The 24,585-nt window shown below is 39.0% G+C and overlaps 1 protein-coding gene across 14 annotated transcripts in view; it reads left to right on the plus strand.

Annotated features, from left to right (window-relative positions):
* The window catches only part of Med12l (mediator complex subunit 12L), a 314,799-nt gene that overhangs the window by 53,827 nt on the left and 236,387 nt on the right, over positions 1-24,585 (plus strand). For 13 of the 14 annotated variants that reach the window (XM_087186351.1, XM_021253159.2, XM_087186356.1 and 10 more), the window contains 3 exons: positions 16,866-17,035; positions 21,848-21,958; positions 22,952-23,221. In XM_087186351.1, the coding sequence (XP_087042477.1) occupies positions 16,866-17,035; positions 21,848-21,958; positions 22,952-23,221 (551 nt within the window). Of the gene's footprint in view, positions 1-16,865; positions 17,036-21,847; positions 21,959-22,485; positions 22,608-22,951; positions 23,222-24,585 lie in introns of those variants that run through there. The other variant, XM_087186363.1, reaches the window with a different exon arrangement.

Consider the following 24,585-nt stretch of genomic DNA (forward strand, 5'->3'; position numbering starts at 1 on the left):
GGTGAATTCCATCCTGGGCTTCTTTTGTGGATCTTGTTTGGATCATAGAATTTCCAAGGTCCTCATATCAAAGAAAGTCAACTCCATGGGGCACAAAGGGCTGTGTTGGGTGAGGTCTGAGGACCCTGCAAAAAGCTCAACATTTACTGAGTTTTAATTTGTTGTGATGCTTGCAGATCTGTTGCTTAAAGCATAAAGAAGATTTTAAAGAAAATACAGCTTCTTGTATGGCTAACTTTTAAAATAGGTTATGCATATTTATGGAACAAAACATAAAATGTTCAAAAGGTGATTGTAAAATCTCTTCTCTACCATACTGTCCTTCATTCAGCCTTCTCTCAGACTCCTCCTTTATGCTTCAGAAACAATAATCGGTACCAGTTTCTTGCATATCTTTTGAGGTATGTTTAAAACAAAGTCCTTCAAAAATGAATTCTTGTTCATACTCTGCATATAGTGGCCTTACTTTAAATGACTCTAAGCTACTAAACTTTAATGACTTATTTATAAAAGCCAGGTATTTTGTAATTTGTGCTGGAATGTTAATTCTGTGATGAATACAAAGTATTATTTAAAAAAAATTTGAGTCTTTTCAAACAAAGTGTATATAATCTTCCAAGTGAATTCTTTGGAATAAATGCCTCTAAAGCTCAATTCACCTGTTATTTTGGAGTCAAGGAATACATGGACTATATTGATCAAAACAGCTGAAGTTCAGTAAATCATCAGTTAGAAATTCCTTGTGAGTATAACACAGCTAAAGTGAATAAGTAATTAAATGAATATACCGTGTATCACGTATCAGTGTTTTTTCTCCAGAAGAATAAAATGAGGGTGGATTCTGGGGAACAGAAAATAAGGATGGGCCTGGCTGGTCTGCATACTGTATAACCATTTTTATTGTTTTAAAGGTTTCTGGTCTAGGGTTATTTTACATGGTTATGTGGAAATATGATGATAAAATTTATATGTATTTGTGTTCTAATGGAAGACTGTTAGCTATCTGAAGCTTGTAGAAGTAAAATTTTATAGCAACTACATTTATATCCTAAGGAATAAACACAGAGCTTTGTTTACTGTTGAAATATTACTCAACCACACTGATCAGAGACTGCAATGAAAAGTGAAAAGAGAAAATGTACTTTTTGTTTTGCAAAGAATAAGGGCTTTCTCTCACCACCTCTTACCAGAAGCTGAGAGAGGAGCAAGGATCACAAAAGGTCTGATGTGATAATTACATAGCTTTGATACATGGAGCTGGTGGCAGGTGTCTTTTACCAGTGCCGTTCCTGCATTTCTCCTTTTCTCCCCTAAATGCTCAGGAGGGGCAGTCCCTTCCTTCCTGAGGCTGCCTCTTCTTTCATGAGAGCACTGTGCTTAAACCTACTGTAGGAATGCACAGAGACAGGTATTGGGTCCAGGGAAGTCAGAGGTAAGTGAGTGGCCAAGTCTGTTGTCTTGCTAAAGACAAGTCTTACTGTTTTGCTAGAGGCTTCCTCTCCTGGAGCAGTAAAACCCAGGGCTAGGTCTCAAGGCAGATGGGACCTGTCCTCAGGGGCTGATTAAAAGAACCAGTTTAATATTTGTAAAAGTATCACCCCTGTTATTCTCTGCTAGTTATGTCTCACCATGGCCAAGCTGTTGCTCACTTAAGTTTTTACTGAAAAGATTAGTGAAACCTTATGATAATCATAATACTGCTTTCCAACAGTTCCCTGTCTCATGCCTTTGAGAAGGAGGTGAGCTTGCTGTAGTAGGTGCTTGGTGTGTCCCTCTGAGAAGAAAACCCTCGAAACTGTGGTGATGGAGAGAAGCCAGTGGTGATTGATGTGTTGAATAAATTTTTTGTTTTGTTTTGTTTTAGTGGCTAAAATTGGAATCTGTGGTTGCCACATGCCTTAGTTTGAGATGCATGTATGTGGTTGATAGGAAAAAGGACAACCGGAAAAAAAATGTCCCTAAATGTAACAGCTAGCATGTTCACATTAAAACAGGAATGAGAACTGGAGACCTCACAGGCAGAGAAAAAACTCAAGCAGAGTGTCAGTGCTGTTCTCAAGTGTCAGATGGATCCCAAAGTCTACAAGGGAGAAAGGCACAGCTGGGAGTTTCCAGCAGCCTTCAGTTATGGGTCTTTTTGCTTCCTCCAGGCCCTTACTTGCCTACTGCTCTTCCCTCTGCCTGAAGCGTTGGCCACCTGCTTCCTCCATTGGCCACCCGCTTCCTCCATTGGCCACCCATGTCTTTTTAATCTGAAAAATTTAAGCATTGAACTATGTGTTCTGCAATGGTGCAGTTATTTGTGTATTGCCATGTAATGCCCCCTTTCTTCATCGGGATACTATCTCTTCTTCCTCACCGTATTGCTCTGTGGGCAGAGTGCCCTTTGCTCATAGTGGCTGGTTACATGTTCACCTCTGCTCACTACCTTCTTGGAGTAATGAGCCTGTTAGTCTTCTCAGCTGCCTGTTCACTCCACACTCTGACAGGCACTGTACAGACTTACCCGAGGTAGCTAGTCCTACTGTCTCCCTTCAGCACAGCAGGGCCAGCTGTGGGGCCTTGAGCAAGTCACTCAGTCCCTGGGTGATTCTGTTTTTTGTCTATAAAACTGGGGAAATAGCCTGTAAGTTTTTCCTGATGGTTAAATGAGATATAACATGCTTACACTGAGACTGGCAGAGTCAATCCCCAGAAGAAAACAAAACTTCCATGACACAGGGAATGAAGGAGGCAAAAAAAGAGGAGGAAGCACCTTAGCTGACAAGTAACTGAGGCTGGGACAGGAACCAAGCTAACTGACTCTGGATTTGGTGTACTTGCTCACCAAAGGTGAACTGACACATACCATACCCATATACGTACCACAGGCTTAGGAGAGAGCCCAGTGGCCGAGGAGTATGCAGCCAACATTGGGTCTACCTGAGAAGTGTCTGCTAATTGCTGCTTGTTTGTCATGAACACATAACTTTGAGGCGTTGTATCCTACATATAACAGTTGCCACATGGGAATCTTCACCTTGACTGGACCTTTATATCCACCCGTCCTTTGACATATTTTCCCCTGAATATCTCCTATATTTAAAATTCATTGTGTTCAAAACTGGAACTCCTGAATAAAATTGGAGGGCTGTATCAGCGTCAGTATCCTACTTGTGATATTGTACTGTAGTTTTACAAGATATTATCTTTTGAGAAAACTAGGTAAAGGGACTATGTTAATTTGTTGGGTAAAGATCTCTTAATTTTTGTGCCTGCCTGTGCATCTGTAATGATCTCAAAGCTTCATTAAAACAAAAACTTAATGAAACAAACAGACTGAACTCAGCCGTTTCACACCACCACTCACAAGTTTGCTTTCTTTCATCTCACCCAGTGGCACAGAGTGGCACCCAGTGGCTCAGCTGTCTCATTTTGAGTATGGGGCTACCCTGTCTTCTTCCATCCTTCATCTCTGGCAACAGGTGGGTTGCTGTTCTCCTTCACAAAGATACTAACCCTGCCTCTTCTCTGTTTCATCTTTAGCTATTTCCCCACTGGACAGGGTAGCCTTTGTTTCTAGAACTTTCTAAGCCACTCTGGGCTTACATATCTGATCTTGCTGCTATTCCTTTGTTCAGAGTCCTTCAGTGGCTTTTAATCATTTATGATGGAAGATCATACTCCATAGTTTGTCACTGCTTGGGTCAGAGTCATCCGGGGGGTGGATTTCTGGACTACACTCCAGACTTCTAGACTTGGACTCTTAATTGAGCAAAATCTGTTATGTTTAACCATCACCATCTGGTGGTCATTTTGTGTATAGCGTTTAAAAAGGTGACTCCCTCCGCCTCTGGGCTGTCTGTATTCCCTAGAATGTCACACTCTGCTGTTTGTCAGTGAAACTTCTTTGTACCTTCAGAATGCCACCCCCTTCTTCTCCTGAGTCCCATGGTATACATCTCCCACTGCCCCTCAGTGTCTGGCTGTGTGAGTCTCTGACCTGGAGGATGAGCTACCTTAGGTAGGAGGGATGTCTTTTCATTTGTCCTGTAGCTCCTTTGTAGCAGAGCTTCTGGTCAGGGGACAACATTTAATACTTGTTGCTAAATACTGATCACTATATTATTTATTGTGTCTTGAGCTGTCTTTTGGATTCCTAAGCAGTAGTGAGAGAGAAGATCACCACTCCATGTGGAATTGGGCAACTATGAGTTAACTGTTATTAGGCAATTATGGGTTAACTAGGTACCTATGCTCTTTGTGGAGTGTATCTGAGCAGCCATGACAGCTTCTGTAATCTGTCACTAAAGGAGCTCAGTGGACTCAGAAAGTCCTGCCAGAACTCTCTGTTCTCCTCTTCTCCACTGCTCTGCTTTGTGCAAGTCCTGGTTGTTATATTCCCAGGGAAATTCCAATGGAATTAAGCTTTTAGATGTAAAAAGAGGTATATAAGGAAGTGCAAACTTTTATTCAGGGGTCTCGAGACTGACAAGAATCACTTGCTGAGCCGCTGGCGTCATTAAAAGCTGAGTTTTGCTCCTATCTTCGTGTTAAAGAGTTATCTGTGCTGGGGTCCTCACTGGTTGCTGCTTCAGTAGTACTTGACACAGTGTCTTTGGACAGTTATAGCCAGTTAAAAATATCAATGAAATCATTCATTCAGACCAAACTAGATATTCAGTATTTGCCACTTAACATCCATGTTGTACAGGTAATTCTATCCTAGAGGAAAACTTTTTAAAAGAAGTGAGTTTCAGTAATAATTACCCTGTAGCATTTCCATTGTGTGCCGACAGCTCACTCCACACTTAACTGCTTTTCTCTCTTCCTGTTGTGTAGCCAGCGGACTAGATTTAGCTAATTGATCATTCAGCAGAACACAACAGTCTGGCCAGTGGTCTGACTCTTCTGGTTTCACGTTGTACTGGGGCAGCAGTTTTCATTGGGCTTTTCTTTATCCAGGCTGCCAGTCAGCACACTGACTTTCATTCCCCAAGTGACCCATGGCTGAATAAGGGATTTTGGATTTTCTGTGATACTTTATAGGATACAGCTGATGGACTTTTTAAAGACTTCTCGTTATAGAACATTTCACACATAGTATATAATCATTCAACTTATGGCTACTCTTGTTTCTACCTGTTGTTTCTCCTTTAATCCCCCAATGAACCTATATAATTGCATGGCTTTAAAAAAACTTTTCCTACCTTCCTCCCTCTCTCCCACCCTCTCTCCTTTTCTCTCTTTCTCTTTTTCCTCCTTCTTGTCCTTCCTTTTTCCCTCCTTCCTTCTCTTTTCCCTTCTTCCCTTCTCCCTTCCTTCCTTCTTTCTCCTTATTTCCCTTTCCATTCCTTTCTTTGTGATACAGGGGATTTTTTTTTCTTTTTTCTTTTGTGATACAGGGGATTGAACCCAGGGAATGCTGAGCTCCATCCTTGGACCTTTTTAAAATTTTGATACAGTGTCACACTGTTTCCCAGGCTGTCCCTGAACTTGTGATCTTCCTCTTGCATTCTCTTGAGTAGCTAGAATTATGTGTGTGTCATTATGCCCAGCAGATTATATATTCTTTTACCTCATGAAATGCAGATCATTTCTTACTGATAATTATGTATTTCAGGGAAACATTATATATATAAAACAGCTTTGCTGAAATGTAATTCATATACTCCACAATTCATTTCCCTTGGATGTATAACTGGTTGTGGAATTATGTTACATAGTAACTTCTTGTTTAACATTTTGAGGAATACCCAAACCTTTTCATATCTGAGATTTCCTTCAGTAGTGCATAGGATTCCAGTTTCTCCATATACTCACCAATGCCTATTAATTTTTAAAAAAATTATAGCTATCGTAGTTATACCTTGTATGGCTTTGATTTTCATTTCCTTGATGGTTGGCAAGTTGAACATGCTTGAATAAACTTACGTTGTCTATTTTGTATGGAGAACTATTTTGATCCTTTGCCCCTTTAAAAATTAGGCTTTTTATTATTGAGTTGTAATTGTTCATTATGTATTCTAAATCCAAGTCCCTTACCAAATACATGATTTTCAATATCTTTCCAGTGTTTGTTGGTTGCCTTTTTACTTTGCTTATGGTGTTCTTTCACCAAGAAAGCATTTTCTAACAGGAAATGTGGTAACTGCTATAAGTGCTCTCAGTCCTCCATACTAGGTGTCAAAATGGAGCATGGAGCACCTTACATGTGCTGAACTTGATTTTTCCCATTCAGTCAGCACTGGGACCAGGTTGATTAAATCTTCTACTTCCCGAAGTTTGGAGAAGCAAGCTGTTCCAGGTTGAAGAGGCAGGAACTTTTTTTTTTTCTTAAATTCTTTTATTGGTACATTTTAGATATGCAACACAATTACATTTCTCATTGGGAACTTGTACCTTTACATGATGCATCTTGGTTCTTATTTTTTCCCCATTCCTAGGCTGCCCTTCACCCCCTCCACCCTTCCCTATTTACAAAGACTTTATTTCCATTTTTTCCATTTCTCAGCATTTTTCCTTTCCCTTCTTTCCTTTCCCCTGCCCCTCCCACTACCCCTGCCCCTTTGGACCTTTGCTTCCTATTTTACATTATCGATTATTCATTCTAATCATTGGTACATTTTAGGCATACAATATAATGACATTCATCATTGGAAATTTGCACCTTTACATAGTCTCTCTTGGTTCTTATTTTTCATCCTTGCCCAGCCCTCCCTTTAACCCCTCCATTCCTCCCTATTTACAAAGATATTGTTCCTATTTTTCCATTTTCTCATATTCATTCCATTCCCTTCTTTCCTTTCCCCTACCCCTCCCACTTCCTTCCCCTTTGCCCCTTTTCTTCCTACTTCACATTACCTATTATACATTTTAGTCCTTATTTACACTTTCAGTTTCTCACACCAGAGAAACTATTCGGTATTTATCCATATGTATCCTATTTATTTCAAAGAGTATCGCCTCAATGTGCATCCACTTAGCTATAAATGTCTCTAATTTCTCATTTTTTATGGCTGAGTAGTACTCCATTTTATAAAAAAACCACAGTTTCTTTATCCAGTCTCCAGTTGATGGGCATTTGGACTGTTTCCAAGTTTTAGCTATCACAAACTGTGCTGGTATGAACATAGGTGCACATATATCACTGTGGTATGATTCTTTTAATTCTTTGGAGAAGATCCCCAGCAGTGGAATAGTGGGGTCAAATGGGACTTCCAGTCCTAGTTCTTTGAGGTATCTCCATACTGATTTCCACAGTGGTTGCACCAGTCTACACTCCCACCAGCAGTGCAGCAGGGTTCCTCTTTCCCCACAGTCCTGCCAGCATTTGTTATTGGTTGATTTCATGATAGCAACCATTCTTTCTGAAGTGAGTTGGAATCTCAGTGTTGTTTTCATTTGCATCTCTCAAATGTCCAGTGATGTTGAACATTTATTCGTCTATTTATTTACTATTTCTACTTCTTGGAGAAATGTCTGTTCATTTCAGATGCCCATTTTCAGATTGGGTCTTTAAATTTGGGAGGTCTGATTTTTTTAAGTTCTTTATAGATTCAAGATAGTAGACCTTTGAGGAAGAGCAGGTGAAGATTTTTTCCCACATCGTGGGTTGTCTCCTCACGCTGCTGGTGGTTTCTCTGGCTGTACAGAAGCTTTTTAATAAGAAGAGATCCCACTTGTTGATTGTGCTAGTTCATGGGCAATTGAGGTTTTGTTCATAAAATCTTTTCCTACACCAATGTCTTCAAGAGTTTTACCTAACCTCTGTTCCAACAGGTCCAGCGTTTCTATTTTAATATTTAGATCTTTAATCTATTTTGATTTTAGTTTAGTGCATGGCGAGAGATATAGGTCTAGTTTAATCTTTGGCAAGTTGAAACCCAGTTTTTCCAGCACTATTTATTAAAGAGGCCATCTTTCCTCCAGTGAGGGGGTTTGGCTCCTTTATCGAAAATGAGATAGATGGCTGAGTGTGTCTGGTGTTGTTTCCGCATCTTCTAACCTGTTCCACTGATCCTCAGGTCTGTTTCTTTGCCAGTACCATGCTGTTTTTTATCACAGTAGCTTTGTAGTGTAGTTGCAGGTTGGGGATTGTGATACCCCTTGCCATGTCTCTGTTACCTAAAATTGCTTTTGCTATTCCGGGTCTCTTCTTGTTCCAAATGAATTTTTGGATTGTTTTCTCAAGGTCCATGAAGTATGCTGCTGGGATCTCAATTGGAATTGCATTAAATCTATATAGCAGTTTTGGAAGTATGGCCATTTTCACTCTATTAATCCTTCCTACCCAGGAGCAGGGGATGTCTGTCCATTTTCTGATATCATCTTCAATCTCTCTTTTCAGAGTGCCATAGTTTTCAGAGCAGAGGTCTTTGATTTCTTTCGTTAGGATGATTCCTAGGTATTTCAGTTTTTTGGATGCTATTGTGAAAGGAATTATTTGCCCCATTTCTCTCTCAGTGAGTCTGTCATTGGTGTAGAGGAAAGCTATTGATTTTTGTGTGTTGACCTTGTAACCAGCTACTTGACTGAATTTGGTTATTAATTCTAGAAGACTTTTGGTGGAGTTCTTGGGGGTCTTCTATGTAGAATATCATGTCATCTGCAAATAATGACAATTTGACTTCTTCATTTCCTATCTTTATTCCTTTTATTTCTTTCTCTTGTCTAATTGCCACGGCTAATGTTTCCAAAACTACATTGAACAGGAGTGGTGATAGTGGACATCCTTTTCTTGTTTCTGATTTTAGTGTGAAGGATTTCAGTTTTTGACCATTTAGTATGATATTGGCTGTTGGTTTTTCATAGATGGCTTTTATCAGTTTGAGGTAGAGAACATCTATTGCAATTATTTGTAGGGTTTTTATCATAAATGCATGTTGGAATTTGTCAAATGCTTTTTCTGCATCTATGGAGATAATCATATGGTTTTTGTCCTTGGATCCATTCATGTAGTGTATTACATTGATTGATTTGCATATGTTGAATCATCCCTGCATCCCTGGGATGAATCCCACTTGATCAGGGTGTATGATCTTCTTGATGATGTTCTGCATTCTATTTGTCAGTATCTTTTTAAGGATTTTTGCATCTATGTTCATTAGTGAGATTGGCCTATAGGTCTCCTTTTCGGTTGGGTCTTTCTCTGCTTTGGGGATCATGTTGATGCATGCTTCCAGGAATGAATTTGGGAGTATTGCTTCCCTTTCAATTTCATTGAAGAGTTTAAACATTAGTGGCAGTAGTTCCTCTCTAAATGTCTTGTAGAATCCAGCAGTGAAGCCATCAGGGCCTGGACTTTTCTTAGGTGATAAGTTTTTAATTATGTTTTCAATTTCTTTAGTTGATATTGGGTTGTTTAGAACTTTTAAGTCTTCTTTGTTCAACTTTGGTAATTCATATGTATCTAGGAATCTGTCCATTTCTTCTGTGTTTTCCTTCTTATTGGCATATAGGTTCTGGAAGTAGGTATGGATGATCCTCTGGATTCTGCTGGATCTGTTGTAATTTCACCCTTTTCATTCCTAATTGCGTGGATTTGGGCCTTTTCTTTCCTTTTTCTGATAAGGTTGGCCAAGGGTTTGTCAATTTTGTTCATTCTTTCAAAGAACCACTCTTGACTTCATTGATTTTTTTGTGTTGTTCTCTTAGTCTCCATTGCATTGATTTCTGCTCTGATCTTTATAATTTCCTCCCTTGTATGAGCTCTAGGGTTGTCCTGCTCTTCTTTTTCTAGAAGCTTGAGGTTCAGCATCCAGTTGTTTAATTGGGCTCATTCTGTTTTCCTAATATGCATATTCACTGCTATGAATTTCCCTCGTAAGACTGCTTTCATTGTGTCCCATAGATTCCGATATGTTGTATTGTCATTGTCATTTAATTGAAGGAACTGTCTGATTTCTTCTTTAATTTCCTCTGTGACCCATTGGTTATTCAGAAGTGTGTTGTTCAATTTCCATGTGTTTAGGAAATTTTTCCAGTTTCTTTTGCTATGGATCTCCAATTTCATCACACTATGGTCTGATAATATACAGGGGATAACTTCAATTCCTTTGCACTTATTTAAACATGTTCTGTGAGTGAGTATGTGATCTGTTTTGGAGAATGGCCCATGTGCAGCTGAGAAGAATGTGTATTCTGATTTTGTGGGGTGGAAGACTCTGTAAACATCTGTTAAGTTCATTTGTTCAAGAGTTTGATTGAGTTCTAATATTTCATTACTTATTTTTTGTTTAGTTGATCTATTTGTGGCAGTGGGGTATTGAGGTCCCCCATTATAGTTGTATTAGTGCATATATGACTTTTCATGTCTGTTAGTATTTGTTTTATATAGTTGGGCGCACTAGTGTTTGGTGCATGTATATTTATGATTATCATCTCTTCCTCTTGGATTGTTCCCTTTACAAGGATGTAGTGTCCTTCTTCATCTCTCTTAATCAGTGTTGGTTTAAAATCTACTTGATCTGTAAAGAGGATAGCTACTCCAGATTTTTTTTCAGTTCCTGTCTCATGGAGTATTGTTTTCCACCCTTTAACTTTCAGTCTATGAGTTTCCTTTTGAATTAAGTGTGTTTCTTGTATGCAGCATATTGTTGGATTTTGCTTCTTGACCCTTTCTGCCAGTCTATTTCTTTTGATTGGTGAATTGAGACCATTAACATTGATGGTTATAACTGAAATGTATTGACTTGTCATTGCCATGACTTTTTCTTTTGGTTGGGTTCTCCCCCTTTCCATTTAATTTCTTGTCATGCCAGATGGGTTCATTCTGCTTTGCTTCCTGGGGTTGTGATCCTCAATGTCTGTTCCTAGGCTATTGTGTAAAATTCTTTGGAGTGCTGGTTTGGTATTCATGAAGTTCCTAAGGTGTTCTTTGTCATGAAAGTATCTTATTTCTCCATCCATTTTGAAAGATACTTTTGCAGCGTACATCAATCTGGGTTGGAGGCTGTTTTCCTTTAGGACTTGTAATATGTCACTCCAAGCTCTTTTTGCCTTGGTGGTTTGTGTTGAGAAGTCTGCTGTGATTCTGATGGGCTTTCCTTTGTATGTGATTTGTTTTTTTTCTCTTAACTGCTTGTAGAACTGGAACTTTGTTCTTCTGTTGAGTTTCTGGAATCCTAACTATTATATGCCTATGTGTAGATTTTTTTAGATCAAGGCTATTTGGAGTCCTATATGCCTCACTTATCTGTATGTCAAGTTCTTTTCCCCTCCTTGGGAAGTTTTCTGCCATTACTTCTGTGAAGAGATTTTTTATGTCATCTGCACTCTCTCCTCTTTCTTCATTGACTCCAATCAGTCTTCTGTTATTCTTCTTTGCATCGTCTAGCGGCTGCTGGATTGATTTATCATGTTCCCTTATAATTTTGAAGCAATTTTTCTTTTCCTGGTCATTAATGGCAATCTTATCTTGTATATCTGAATTTCTGTCCTCACATTGGCTCATTCTCCTGTGTAGACTTTCAATGGAGTTTTTCATCTCCTGAAAATCTATTTGCATCTGTTTTATGGATTCCATTTGCTTCCTATGTTGGGATTCCATCATGTTCCTGAGCTCCTCTCTAGATTTATTAATCATGTCTTGCACTAGGAGCACAATTTCTCCTGTTATCTGAGAAATTATTTTTGATTTCATTTTTTCCAGATCCCCTTTTGTTGCCAGTTCAGTGGGTCCAGGTGGTTGAGTATCAGAGTGTTCCATCTCATTTCCTTTTGGGGTTGCTGTAGGTGATCTGGAAGTCTCATTTTGAGATTTATTTTTGTATTTTCTCATTTTGACTGGGTGGGCAGGGGGGCTGCTGTTGGTGCCCATGAAGCTCACCTCCTCTGAACTGGGAGAGGTGGGACAGGGGCTAGGAGAGGTGATAGGGATGGTGGTCTAGAAGCCCCTTCCTCTGGGCTGGGAGCTGCTGCAGGGATGGTGGCCGGGAAGCCCTTTCTTCTGGACCGGGAGCAGTGGGATAGCATCTCAGAAGCCCCTTCCTCTGGGCTGGGTGTGGTGGGCCAGACATCAGCCCAAAAGCCCTTTCCTCTGGGCTGGGAGTGGCGGGATGGATGTTGGCCAGGAAGCCCCTTCCTCTGGACCAGGAGCAGTGGGACAGCGGCTCAGAAGCCCCTACCTCTCGGCTGGGAGCCCCCTCCTCTGTGCTGGGAGCGGCATCAGGGATGGTGGCCTGGAAGCCCCTTCCTCTGGACCAGGAGCAATGGGACTGCAGCTCAGAAGCCCCTACCTCTGGGCCAGGAGTGGTGGGAAGGATCAGGAACTTTTTATTGTAGCCTTGAAGCTTAAGGAAGAATTTTTAAGCAAATGAGTTTCCCCATTGAGGGACCTGTCACCTCTGACTTAAAGTGTTTTGTCAAGTGGACCCTCTAAAAGATGTGTTTCTTGGGCCCTGGAAATAGTTGCGTTTTGTTTTGTTTTTAAGGAAAATCAAATCTCTGTTGTACTCATTTCACGTGGTGAGTTCCTACTGGCTTTGATAAAAGGAATGACTGTGACTAGGAAAATGAGCCTTCAGAAATTAAAGGGTATATGTACACATTTACAAGGAAGTTTATTAAATAATGTTAAGTATGGTATTTGTGGAGACCTTTTATAGCCCATTGATTAGCAGGTACTTTAGTTATAATAAAAACAGTATTGAGGAATTTAGTGTAGTAAATTTCACTTTTAATAGTGTTTGCAACTTTATAGGTATGTAGTGATGAGTTTACACCTTAAAGGAAAGAAGATTGTATTGAGAGTTGAATGGCTGAATAATTATGAAGGAATTGGATTTGATACTTATTTTGGGAGGGCCTTATGATGTGCTGATTGAAGTCAACACTTATATAAGTTGACTGTCTGGTTAAGGCATGGTTTTATGAGAATAAAAAGTGTGGAGGAAATTCCAGTATCAAAAAAGGGAGGGAGATCCTTGCTAGATGGTGGGATGGTATGCAGAGACTAGACAAGGCCATATATTGGATGTGACATTATAATTGGGTCCAGAAAATTTTCCATCTATGCATACAGGTGAGGAGAGAAGGCATTTTGGATAGAGAGAGCACCCTTAGCATCAGAGCAACTTGAACTAGTGAAGTTATGTTAGTGGTGGTAGATAGTGTTTAAAATGATTTAAATTCCTAGTTATGGAGTTTGGCCTTATTAAGGCCATCCTCATTAAGGATGTGGATCCATTGAAGTTTTCTGAGCTATGAGGCCAACATTGATTGATCCCATAAATACCGTGTCCTAGTGATAGCTTGTGTGGTTTTTGATTTGCATTGCCAGGCATCACATTAGCTGTTAGATGTTAACTCAGCTGAAGCAGAGGCAGGTCTGACGTCAGTGACAGCTGCTGCTGTCCATTGTCAGCCAAGGTCTACCTTTCATTTCCTTTCTAAAAACATTTCATATTGATACTGACAGTGATAGCTTCCATGTATGGATTAATTTCTGTTTTGCATGCACTGTGCTCAGTGACTCACCCTTACAGTAACTCTGAGGTGTATATATTATTAATCTCCATTTTGCAGAAGAGGAAATTGAAATTTAGCAGAAGCTGAATACCTTGCTCCCCATTACACAACTAGAGGAGTGGCAGAACTGGGGATTTGGACCCCAGGACTGTCCTATTTCAAATCCCATTTTCTTGATGCCACTAAATGCTGTCCTGTATGACATCTCTTATGATATCACAGTGCTAAGGTACCACTGTGAGCCTTGTTGCTTTTGGCATTGTTTGCTTCCAGGATGAATGTTCTTCTTTTGTTGAGCTCCCGGAGCTGTTACTGCTGTAGGTTTTGGAAGCCGAGAGTACGTCTCTGTTCTTGCCCATCTTACGTTTTTACGTCCTCAAGTGGGGAATCTCACACCTGTTTTTGTGTGACTGTTTAGCTGCCCATCTATGAGCAAGCTCATTTGTAAAATGGTAGTTTGGACTACATGACTTCTGAGACCCCCTCTGTAGCAGCCTTCTGTTCTTAGGGTTATTTATTAACAAGGAAGGAATTCTGGCATTGGAGTTCTGGGATACAAGTGAGAACATTACCAAAAAAAAATCCTGTCATTCTTTTCAATTCTGACTGATGATGCCACTCTTGGTAATAGTTATATTTATAAGCTTTCTAATAATCTGGGTTCACCAAACTTAATTTCTACTCGACACCAACAAACTACAGATGTGGCCACAACTTCTGAATTGCTTGAGTGTAGTGACCTTTTAGAGTAGCTTCCTTAGTCACTTTATACTTCTGGACCGTTTTTTTCCCTGCACATGTTTCCCGCAGTTTTTATCCATTCTTTCTTTTTGTCACCTGAACCTGGGTCCCTGATCCAGACCAGTCACATCAGAAAGTAGGGGATATAGGTAGCAAGCTCCTTGGTTGTGTCATGCCCTCAGGGCTGAGAACCAAGCTGTGTTCAGTGGGCCCACCTTGCCACTGTCTCCATGACCCCTTCCTTGCCTCTCCTTATCATGCTATCTTAATAAGCGCAGGGAGTATAGCATGGTGCCCATGTACTGTTTTATGTTTTCAGTTTTTAATGAGAATTTTATGTACATTGTAACTTTGTATCTTAAAATTTAATGCCAGTTAATTACAGTTAAAGCATAGTGCTGAAAGGGCTTTACCAATTTCTAAGAGGAGTTCAGATTGTCAAATTGTATACCCAGTAATTTTTTTTTTAAAGATACACAGTGTTTATAAAAACAGTTAAATGCACATCAAGTCAAAAAGAGGGAAAGATATAGAAGGCCCTCTGTATCTGTGGGTTTTGAATCTCTGGATTAAACCAACCATGGGTGGAAAGTTTTCAGACAAAAAATTATGTCTGTATTGAGACTTTTTCTTGTCATGATTCCCCAAACAATATAGTATAACAGCTATTTGCATAACATTTACATTGTATTTGGTATGGTAAGTAATCTAGAGATGATTTAAAATATATAGAGGATGTGTTCAGGTTTTATGCAAATAGTGCTCCATTTCACATAAGAGACTTGAGCCTTTGTGAATTTTGCTATCTGCAGAGGATCCTAGAACTAGTTCTGTGTGGGTCCTGAGGGACATCTTTGAATAATCAAATATTTAATGATTGTGAGTGATGAGACAAAGATTTTTTTTTTTTTTTTTTTTGGTACCGTGGATCGAACTCAGGTCCTTGCGCTTGCGAGGCAGGTGGCGAACCTACTGAGCTAAATCCCTGGTCCTTTTTTTTTGTTTTTATATGTATATTATCTTTTCTATAATGAGCATGCATTTCTCCTATATTTTTAAAAAGTCTGAAAAAGAAGATATATCCTAGACAAAGCAGAGATATGCAAATGTGTGCTATTTTTAACTTTTGAGGCTAAATTATTCCATATCCATAGGGATATTGGGAATAGTATCATACTGAGGAGGGCAAGTTAATAGCAAGGCCTGTGGTTTGCATCTTGTTATTTTTATTTTTGTTAATTATAGCTAAGCTAAACTTGTCTCATCTGGTGGTTGATATTTTGTTTGGTTGAACGAGTGAGTGTCATGAGACTATTAGTTCATAACAGGAGCACAAAAAGAGGATGACATTTGTTTTTAGTGCTAGTGGAGTAATTTCAATGATATCTGTAATCAGTGGTGTTTTCTGAAAAATTATTAAACTTAGAACAGAGTGTTAGCCTAGTATCTGATCAACTTTTTGCATTGGTTTGTTTATTGGAGTTTAACAGTTTTGGTGTGCATTTAAAATTTAAATAAGATATAGTTTCAACAAGTGATTTAAACCAAAACTTAACAGTAGTTATCTCCGTGTACTGCTGTCGAGTAATTTTAATAGTAACTAATGGATACTTAGTTTATGCTGTTAACTTTTCTGAGAATTTATGGCCAAATAATGGGAAAATGGCATTGTGTGGTGGTGTTTCCCTAAGACGGTTTCTTTTGAAATGCTGTTTGCTAATCTTCAGGGAAAATTTGTGAGCCTTCAATTATTACATTCTTATCCACAGAATGGACTAAAGTTGGCATCACATCCACATTCCTCATGGTTGCTAGAGGCAACACACTGATTTAATTTGTGCCCCTGTGGCAGACATTTTTTGAATAATTTTAGTCACTTTTTTCTCCTGCTACTTTTTACACTTCTTTCCCATCTCCTGTCTCCTCCCTTTGTCTGTCTCAACATTGCTGAGTCCTGAGGCATCAGTGCTGGTTGAAGAGAGTAGCATAATTGAAGGTCCAGGTGGTTTAGCCAGGGGACAGCAACCCATGTGTCCTGGCCTTTATGGGGGCAGTGAAAGATGGAGAGCTTTTTTTCATAGTTCAGTCTGTGGTGAGAGTTAGCTCCCTTATAGATTGGCTAAAATGAAAAATAAAACACCACCACCACCAGCACCAACAAAACACTGAACAAACTTTAGTTGGGTGTGTTTGCAACTTGATGTGGACCTTAAGAAAATGGACCCTAGGAGAACTGTACTTGGGGGATTTTGCATTCTTTTTCTCTAGAATTGAGATTTCTTCAAAGTGCTTTTCTCTACTATTTGTAGTTCCTGCTGTACCTTCCATAGTTTTACCATACTAACTGTTGTTTAACATGGAAGATCACCAGATGGATCAAATTCAGGTGTGGACATCTTTTCTCAGAGGTTAAGTGTCACAGAAGCCCAGGAATAGAATGGTTTGTTTTTTGCAAGAGCTAGTCAGGATGTGTGCTGGCTCTTGCAGGGCCAGCCCATTTATACTAGTGTGCAGTACGTGAGGGCTTTGGGATAGGGTGCTGTTTTGAACATCACTCTCACATGCATAAGCCATTTTTATATATTTGATTTGTAAGTACATACTCAGAGGGAGAGAAAAAGTATAATTCTTATACCATTGTGTCTAGATTTTATAATCTTTTTTTTAAAATGTAGAGTGGACACAAATATCTACCAGATATCTTCGAGAGCAGTTGGCCAAGATTTCTGACTTTTACCACATGGCCTCCAGCACGAGTGATGGCCCTATCCCTGTACCACCTGATGTAGAGCAAGCCATGAAGCAATGGGAGTATAATGAGAAGCTGGCATTTCACATGTTTCAGGTAATCTTTCCAAGTCATGCAAGGCTGTGTAGTGTTCTTTGAAAAGGAGAGCAAATGCTGTATAGTCATTTGTTACTTAGGATATGTTCTGAGAAATGTGTTCCTAGGCAATTTCATCATTATAGGGACATCATAGAGTGTACTTACATAGACCTAGATGGTGGAGCCTACTATATGCCTAGGTTCTATGGTACATACCAGTTGTATATGCAGTCGCTCATTGATGAGAACAGTATGCTAGTATATGTTGAAAACATTATGCTAGTGTATGTCTCAGTTGTGTTTTCTGGGCATTAAAATTCTATCTTTAAAAGAACTAATGTGTTCAGAGAAAGGAATCTGACATTTTTCACATTGCATCCAAGGTAACACATTTACTTTGAGAAGACACCATATTAAACATCTCTAGCTTTCACTGATATCAACTCTTTTAGTACCATCAATTACTTTGTAATTGTGCCAATAAATATAATCCTAAACCTTTTATGTTGTACAATTTGAATATATTTATTAAACAACATTCTTGTGGTGAAGCCACCTATCTTATAATATATCTCCTTTAGAATTATTTTACAGAATGGTCATCTTAATTTGGTTTAGCTACAGTTTAAAATGCAGACAGTTGCGGGGAGGGTTTAGGGGACTGAGAAATCACTGAACTTTCACCCAGGCAAGCTGATGTAAATCATACTGACCAGAAGAGGGCGCATGAGGTATTACTTGCCTCAATCTTTATTAGTGACAGAGTGGAAGTGTATTCTGCTAACCTCAAATTATTATTAGCAAAGGCTTTCAGTACCTGATATATTAAAGAGGAAAAGGAACTGTGGTTTCTAAATTTTCCTCTTAGAACCTTCATTATAATATTCATGGGGTGACTAACTTTTTGAGAGCTGAAAGTAGGAAAAAGTGTAATCTTTATGTGAAGTATTATTCTTATTCTTATTCTTATTATTCTTTTTTGGTACCAGGGATCAAACTCAGGACCTTGCGCTTGCGAGGCAGACTGTGGAACCACTTAGCTAAATCCCTGACCCTGCCTCTTAGTATCTTTAAAACTAGAAATTAAGAAGTAAATACCTAGTATGTCATATCAAATATGTTGTCACTGTAATTTTAAAATATGGCAAATAAGAGTTTATCAGTATATTGTTTTCACACAAGCAAATGAGAAGGGTTCCAGGAGACTCAGAGGAAGGGGAAATAAGTAGAGGAACCTAATAACCTCATGTTCAGGAACCTAATAACCTCAGTGAATGTAAACATTATATGTCATAACCATGAGCTCAGATTAATAATATTCACAAGAATGAAAATGGGGGAAAGGGGATTTAGAGGAGGAGGGAAGAAGGTAGAAGGGAAGAAAGGATTAAAAAAAAAGAAACAAGTATTATGTACCAGTACCTACTCCCCAAGATGATTGTAAACTGCGTGTACTGCAAACATCCACTAATAAAAAAATACATTTTCACACAAATCCTTGATAATCATAGTAGATCACTGGATACTTAGGAGTTACTAGGAGCATAGTAGGGTTTTGCCATAAGTACTAAGTTTGTTACTGGAATAGCCATAAAGTTCTAAGTGTCTTTCCCCAAAAAACATAGCCTTTTATTTCTATTTTTAAGATTCTTTTATTTTGTGAGTCATAATTAAAAGCTATAGTACAATATCAAATATATGCATAGAATGTCAAGAGAATGTATTTGTGTATGTGTGTATATGCATGTGCATATGAAGGCAATAGACAAGAGATGTTTATACAGTAAGACCCTGAATTAGAAACATTTGCATTGTGAACTTTCACAGAAACAGTACAAATGGACTTCGCATAACGAAATTCCTAGATGCAAACAAATTGTAGAAGTAGCTCTCTTGTCTGCCTGACATTGTCACAGTTGTGCTGCTATGTGCTTACTGTACAGTGAGATAGTGTACAGTAGTGCAGTGATTAGTCAGAGCCCAGGATATCTGGAAGCAAGAGGAAAAGCAGTGATATGGGGGGAATGCTAGGAAGTACAAAGCAATAACCTTGGAAACAAAAGTTAAAATAAATGATAATTGGACTAAGGGGAAAAGATGGTAGACGTTACTGTTTCTTATAACATGAGTTGTTCAACCACTGGCATGATTCTAAAGAATAAGGACAAGATCATGGAACATGTGAAGTCAACAATAATATCCAAAAAGCATGGTAAAGTGATAGAGGAGATGGAGAAACAACTTCTGAGTGTGTGGATGCAGGATCATCATCAGTGTCGATTCCCACTCAGCTTAATGCATTATTCAAGAAAAAGCTAAAAGCCTGTTGGAAAATTTAAAGAAAAAATAGGATGAACAGGGTGCATCTTTTACTGCCAGCCATGGATGGTTTAATAGATGCAAGGTTAGAGCCAACTGTACAACATAGAAGTAAGTGGCGAGGTTGTGAATGCAGATACCATAGCTGCCCAAGAATTTCCAGCAACACTTAAGAGAAATTATTATTATTTTTTAAATAAAATTTTTATTTATTTATTAATTTTTTTGGTACCGGGGATCGAACTCGGGTCCTTGCACTTGCACAGCAGGCGGCGAAACCACTGAGCTAAATTCCTGGCCCTTTAAGAGAAATTATTGATGAAGGTGCTTATTTACCCCGACAGGTTTTTAATGTCAAGACAGGACTGTACTGGAAGAGGATGCCAGAATGAGGTTACATCAGTAGAGAGGAAAAGTTAATGCCAGGCTTCAAAGCAGCAAAGAACAGACTTACTCTACTGTTGGGTAGCAATGTTTCCAGGAATATGAAACTAAGCCTCTCTTAATTTACCATTTAGAGAACCCAAGAGCCCTCAAAAACATAGCGAAGGGTTCTCTACCCATTATGTGGAAGAGTAACTCCAAAGCCTGGGTTGCACAAGCCATTTTCCAGGACTGCTTTTTCCACCACTTTATCCTAGAGATAAAGCAATACATATTTGGAGAAAGATATCTCATTCAACATTCTTTTGCTGCTTGACAATGCACCAAGTCACCCCCAATTCATGGATGACTTTCATCCCAATGTCAAAATAGTACATCTGCCACTGAATACTATGGCACTCATCCAACCTGTGGAACAAGGAGTTATTACGACTTTCAAGAAATATTTACATCACACTTTTTGCAAACAGGATGAAACAGAAACAACCTTGTGACAATTTTGGAAGGACTGTAACATCTACAAGGCCATAGACATTAGCTTTGCTTGGTGTAAGGTTTTGGCTGTCTCCATCCATGAATGGGGTTTGGAAGAACCTTTACCCAAAGCTTTTTCATGAAGTTCATGCACTTGGGAAGACGAGTAAGGAATCCAAGGAGGTCTTCAACAACTTAGTGACCCTTAGCAAGAAGCTGGAGCTAGATCTGCAAGAGGTCAACTTCACTGAAGTCCTTGCTTGTGCATCATGAGGCGTTTACTAATGAGAACCAGATGGAATTAGAGGCCAAAAGGAAGATGTAACTGAAGAACCAAAGAGATTCACAAGACAGGAAATGGCAAGGGAATTTTCTTTACTTGAAGAAGCACTGTTAGTTTTTGATGCACAGGACCCCAATGTAGAATGATGCACAAATATTTCAACAGCCATTCAGAATGGCATCCAGTGCTAGAGTCATCTATGATGAGAAAAAAAGTTACTACTCACATGTCACTGGATTGTTTTTTCGAGAGTAGACAGAACTAAATCATCAAATAAACTGTGTCATCAGCATCAGGTGTGAGTGAAATTCCCTCTTACCCTCCATCCCCTATTGCTGATGATCCTTCAGCCCCACCATCTTCCACCTACTCTCCCTCCTCCAGTCAGTAACTCTCTTCCTGTCAGTTAACTCCGTGTGATTCCCTACATGCCAGTTGTACTGTACCACCGTTTTAAGGTGACTGTATTAGTAAAAATAGTTTATTTACAGTATTTTTGTGGGTTTTTTTTAATGCTTTACATTGTATATTTGTGTCAGAGGTAAGACTCACTTTTTTGGACTTAGGAACGAATTCAACTTAGAAATGTTCTCCTGGAATGGAACTCATTCATAAGTTGGCAACTTACTGTAGTGTTTATGTCAACATTTAGTTGTCCTATCGGGGTGTCACTCAGTGCTAGAGGCACTTGGGTAGCAAGTGCAAGGCTCTGGGTTCTATCCTAGTACCAAGGGAAAAAAAATAAAGGTAGTGTTCTCCAGAGGAGCTATTTGGACATTTTGGATATTTGTGAAGATGGCTTGAGTTTTTAGTGTCGCCAGTTTGGGTTATTTATATGTTCTTTTACTATAAATTCCTTCCATGTCTTTATATATAAATGGGTCATTATATTGATTTTTAAGGGTGTATTTTTGTAAGTAGGTTGGAGTATCTAAAAGTCATTTTAAGTTAACAAAGGAGGTTATTAAAGGTGGGGTTTTCAAACCTTTGTTGAAATAATAAGAGCAATGCTGCTTTTCTTTGTAACTGTTACCATTAGCTAAGTTTCCTCCCTTGAGCATTAGTTCATATTCCCCATTATCCTTCCAGAAGCTTGATATGTTCAGGAAGTGTGAAAGGCTATGCATTCCCTTTTATTTTCAATTTAGAGTGAAGCAGATTACCAAAAACTAAATACAAAACCCTAAAGCAAACATACCAAAAACTTTAGTTCATTTTGTTCAGAAATTGAACTGTGATCAACAAGACCATGTTTCAGTATAACAATAAAACAATAGTGAAATTACATTTAAGGATAAGAGTAACAATGCCCTTTAAAAAGTTGGCTTTTCTGTAACACTGTTGTTGCAATTTTTCTTTGTTCATTTAAGGAAGGGATGCTAGAGAAGCATGAATATTTGACATGGATCCTGGATGTTTTAGAAAAGATCAGACCAATGGATGATGATCTTCTTAAACTTTTGTTACCACTAATGCTGCAGGTACAGTACATGTCACCTTGAGCCAGTTGGTTTTATAGGGAAGAAATTAATCTGATAAGAATAATTAGGCAATAAAGGTAGAAGAGGCAAAAAAGTCCCTTTGAAATGGAATGAAAAGAATGTCTTGATGCTACAACACATGAAGTGGTAAGAGGCTTCAAAGTTCTGGCAATCGTGTATCAGCTATGTTCATAGTTTTTATCTACGTGGAATCTCACCTGTGTTGAATATTCTTTTACATATGAGCTAAGCAAATAGCTCTTTAAATATTGTCTCTCCATTGACACAGATTACTGTGAAAGCAAATCACCTCTTTTGAAGAATATAGAGAATATTCTACATTCTTTTGATAATTCTTTATGTCTCTAGGTGTAGGAAACTTACTTTGATGATTTGTCTAAGATCTATTAAAGTGTAGGTTATATGGGTAAGTTTAACTTTTTTTAAGAAAAGTAATACATGAATTTGATAATTCAAATAACATGAAATCATACCAGCAGCAAGTGGTTCTCTCTCTCTCACCCTAGTGCTCTCACCAGGTGCTGAAGCAGAAGAGAGTCCTGAATGTCCTCCCCAAGAGGGTCTGTACAGGAGGATCTGTACCCGCACTCTCTGATCCAATAGCCAAATGAGCTGTGGAGCATTTGAGGTGTGACAGTATGAATGGAGATGTGCTCCAAGAGTAACATGCTCATCACATGTCAGATTTAGTATGGAAAAAGCATATACTATTAATACTTTTTATGTTGATCACATGGATAACTTTTTGGATATATTGGGCCAAATGCAACACATTGTTGTTTTAAATTTGTCTGTAATATTTTTTAATGGCTACTGGAAAATTTAAAATCACATTATATTTCTGCTGAACATACTGATTTATATAGTACTTTGGCAGATTTTGTTTTTTTGTAATGAAGAAAAATCTACATTAAGATAGTTGCTGGAGAAGTACAAGACATAACTGAAGTCTACTGTCCTTCTGTTCCTCAGTATTCAGATGAGTTTGTTCAGTCGGCCTACCTGTCTCGTCGTCTTGCCTACTTTTGTGCCCGGCGTCTTTCCCTGTTGCTGAGCGATAGCCCCAACCTCCTCGCTGCCCACTCACCCCACATGATGATAGGACCAAACAACTCGAGCATTGGGGCCCCCAGCCCTGGTCCCCCAGGCCCTGGCATGAGCCCCATGCAGCTGGCCTTCTCAGATTTCCTTTCCTGTGCACAGCACGGTCCCCTGGTTTACGGACTTAGTTGTATGTTGCAGGTAAGTTCATGGCCTGTGTTATTTTTATGTTAAAATTCAGTTGTGGAAAACAATTGGGCTGGGAATAGCACTTTCAGCTTTCATGTCAAAAAACTATTTTTTCTCACAAGCAAGTAATTTATATTGAAATTTTATGTTTTTTATTACTCTGTATTGGATCAAGTTGAGAGAAGATTTGTTGCATCTGTCTAGAAGAAAGTTATTGTGCTTGTCCTTTATTAGGGCCATTAAGCACTTCAATTAGAAATCTTTCAGGGACCCCACGGAAAAAGTCAGCTCTATTCTTATTCTTCTGGAAAGATAGCTTTTCCAGGCAGCATTTCCTTAGTTCACATCTTCAGTTAGTTGTGTCCTTGTGTTTCTTTCAAGTCTAAATCATTTATCAGGCTGTGGTCATCTCCCAGACATTGTTGCTTTTGCAGTCCTTGAACATCCAGCAATGTGCTGGTTGCTGGGGCCCATCCTTGTCAGGAGTAAAACACAGCCCCACCCTAGAGGAAGTTCACAGTTCAGGGTTCACATTTCTTGAGCTTTTAGTGGTTCTGACTCTTTTCTAAGGGCCATTTGGAACTAGAGTGGTCCTGAAGACATGGTCTCCACTCTGGTGGAGTTTTCTGTTCTGTTGGGAAGAGAGCATCATAAATGTGCAGTTCCTATAGACCATGAAGGGCTGATGGAGAGATGCACATGAGACTAAGGCAGCTGGAAGTGGAACTTGCAGCCCATTCTAAATTCAAGGAGACTTTCTGAGGGAAGTTTTTTAGGTGTTATGAGCTAAGGAATAAAAGTAAGAAGAGGTATGGTAAGGGTGTTCCTGGCAGTGGCACAATACAGGAAAAGGCCCAGAGAACTGATCGGTCAACTCATGTGCAAGTTGGTCTTCATGGAACCTAGAGTGTGAAGTCTGCTGGGCCTTGTGTTGGGATGTGATCAAAGGGTATTATGTAGGGAGTGACATTGTCTGTTGTACTTCACTTAGATGGTTTTGGCCATAGTAGGAGGAAGGCTTATGAGGGTGGGGAGGTAAGAAAGAAGGAGGCAGGCAAAGAACTCAGTTTGGAAGCATCTAGGTGAGGTCAGTTTTGGACTATTCAATGACAGTGGGCCCTCCATATCCATGGTTCATGTCTCTGGATTCAGCCAACCTGTATCAAATATACTCAGAAAAAAACTTCATTTATACTGAGAATATAAAGACTTTTTTCTTGTCACTAGTCCCTAAACAATATAGTATAGCTATTTACTTGGCATTTATATTGTATTATGTATTATGAGTAATCTCAGAATTATTAAAGTATGTACGAGGATTGCATAGATGCAAACACTACACTGTTTTATATAAGGGACTTGAGCATGTGCAAATT

This window comes from Heterocephalus glaber, unplaced genomic scaffold (assembly GCF_053883595.1).
Source record: "Heterocephalus glaber isolate CG9 unplaced genomic scaffold, H.glaber_assembly_v1.0 deba00001504, whole genome shotgun sequence".
NCBI classification, from domain to species: domain Eukaryota; kingdom Metazoa; phylum Chordata; class Mammalia; order Rodentia; family Bathyergidae; genus Heterocephalus; species Heterocephalus glaber.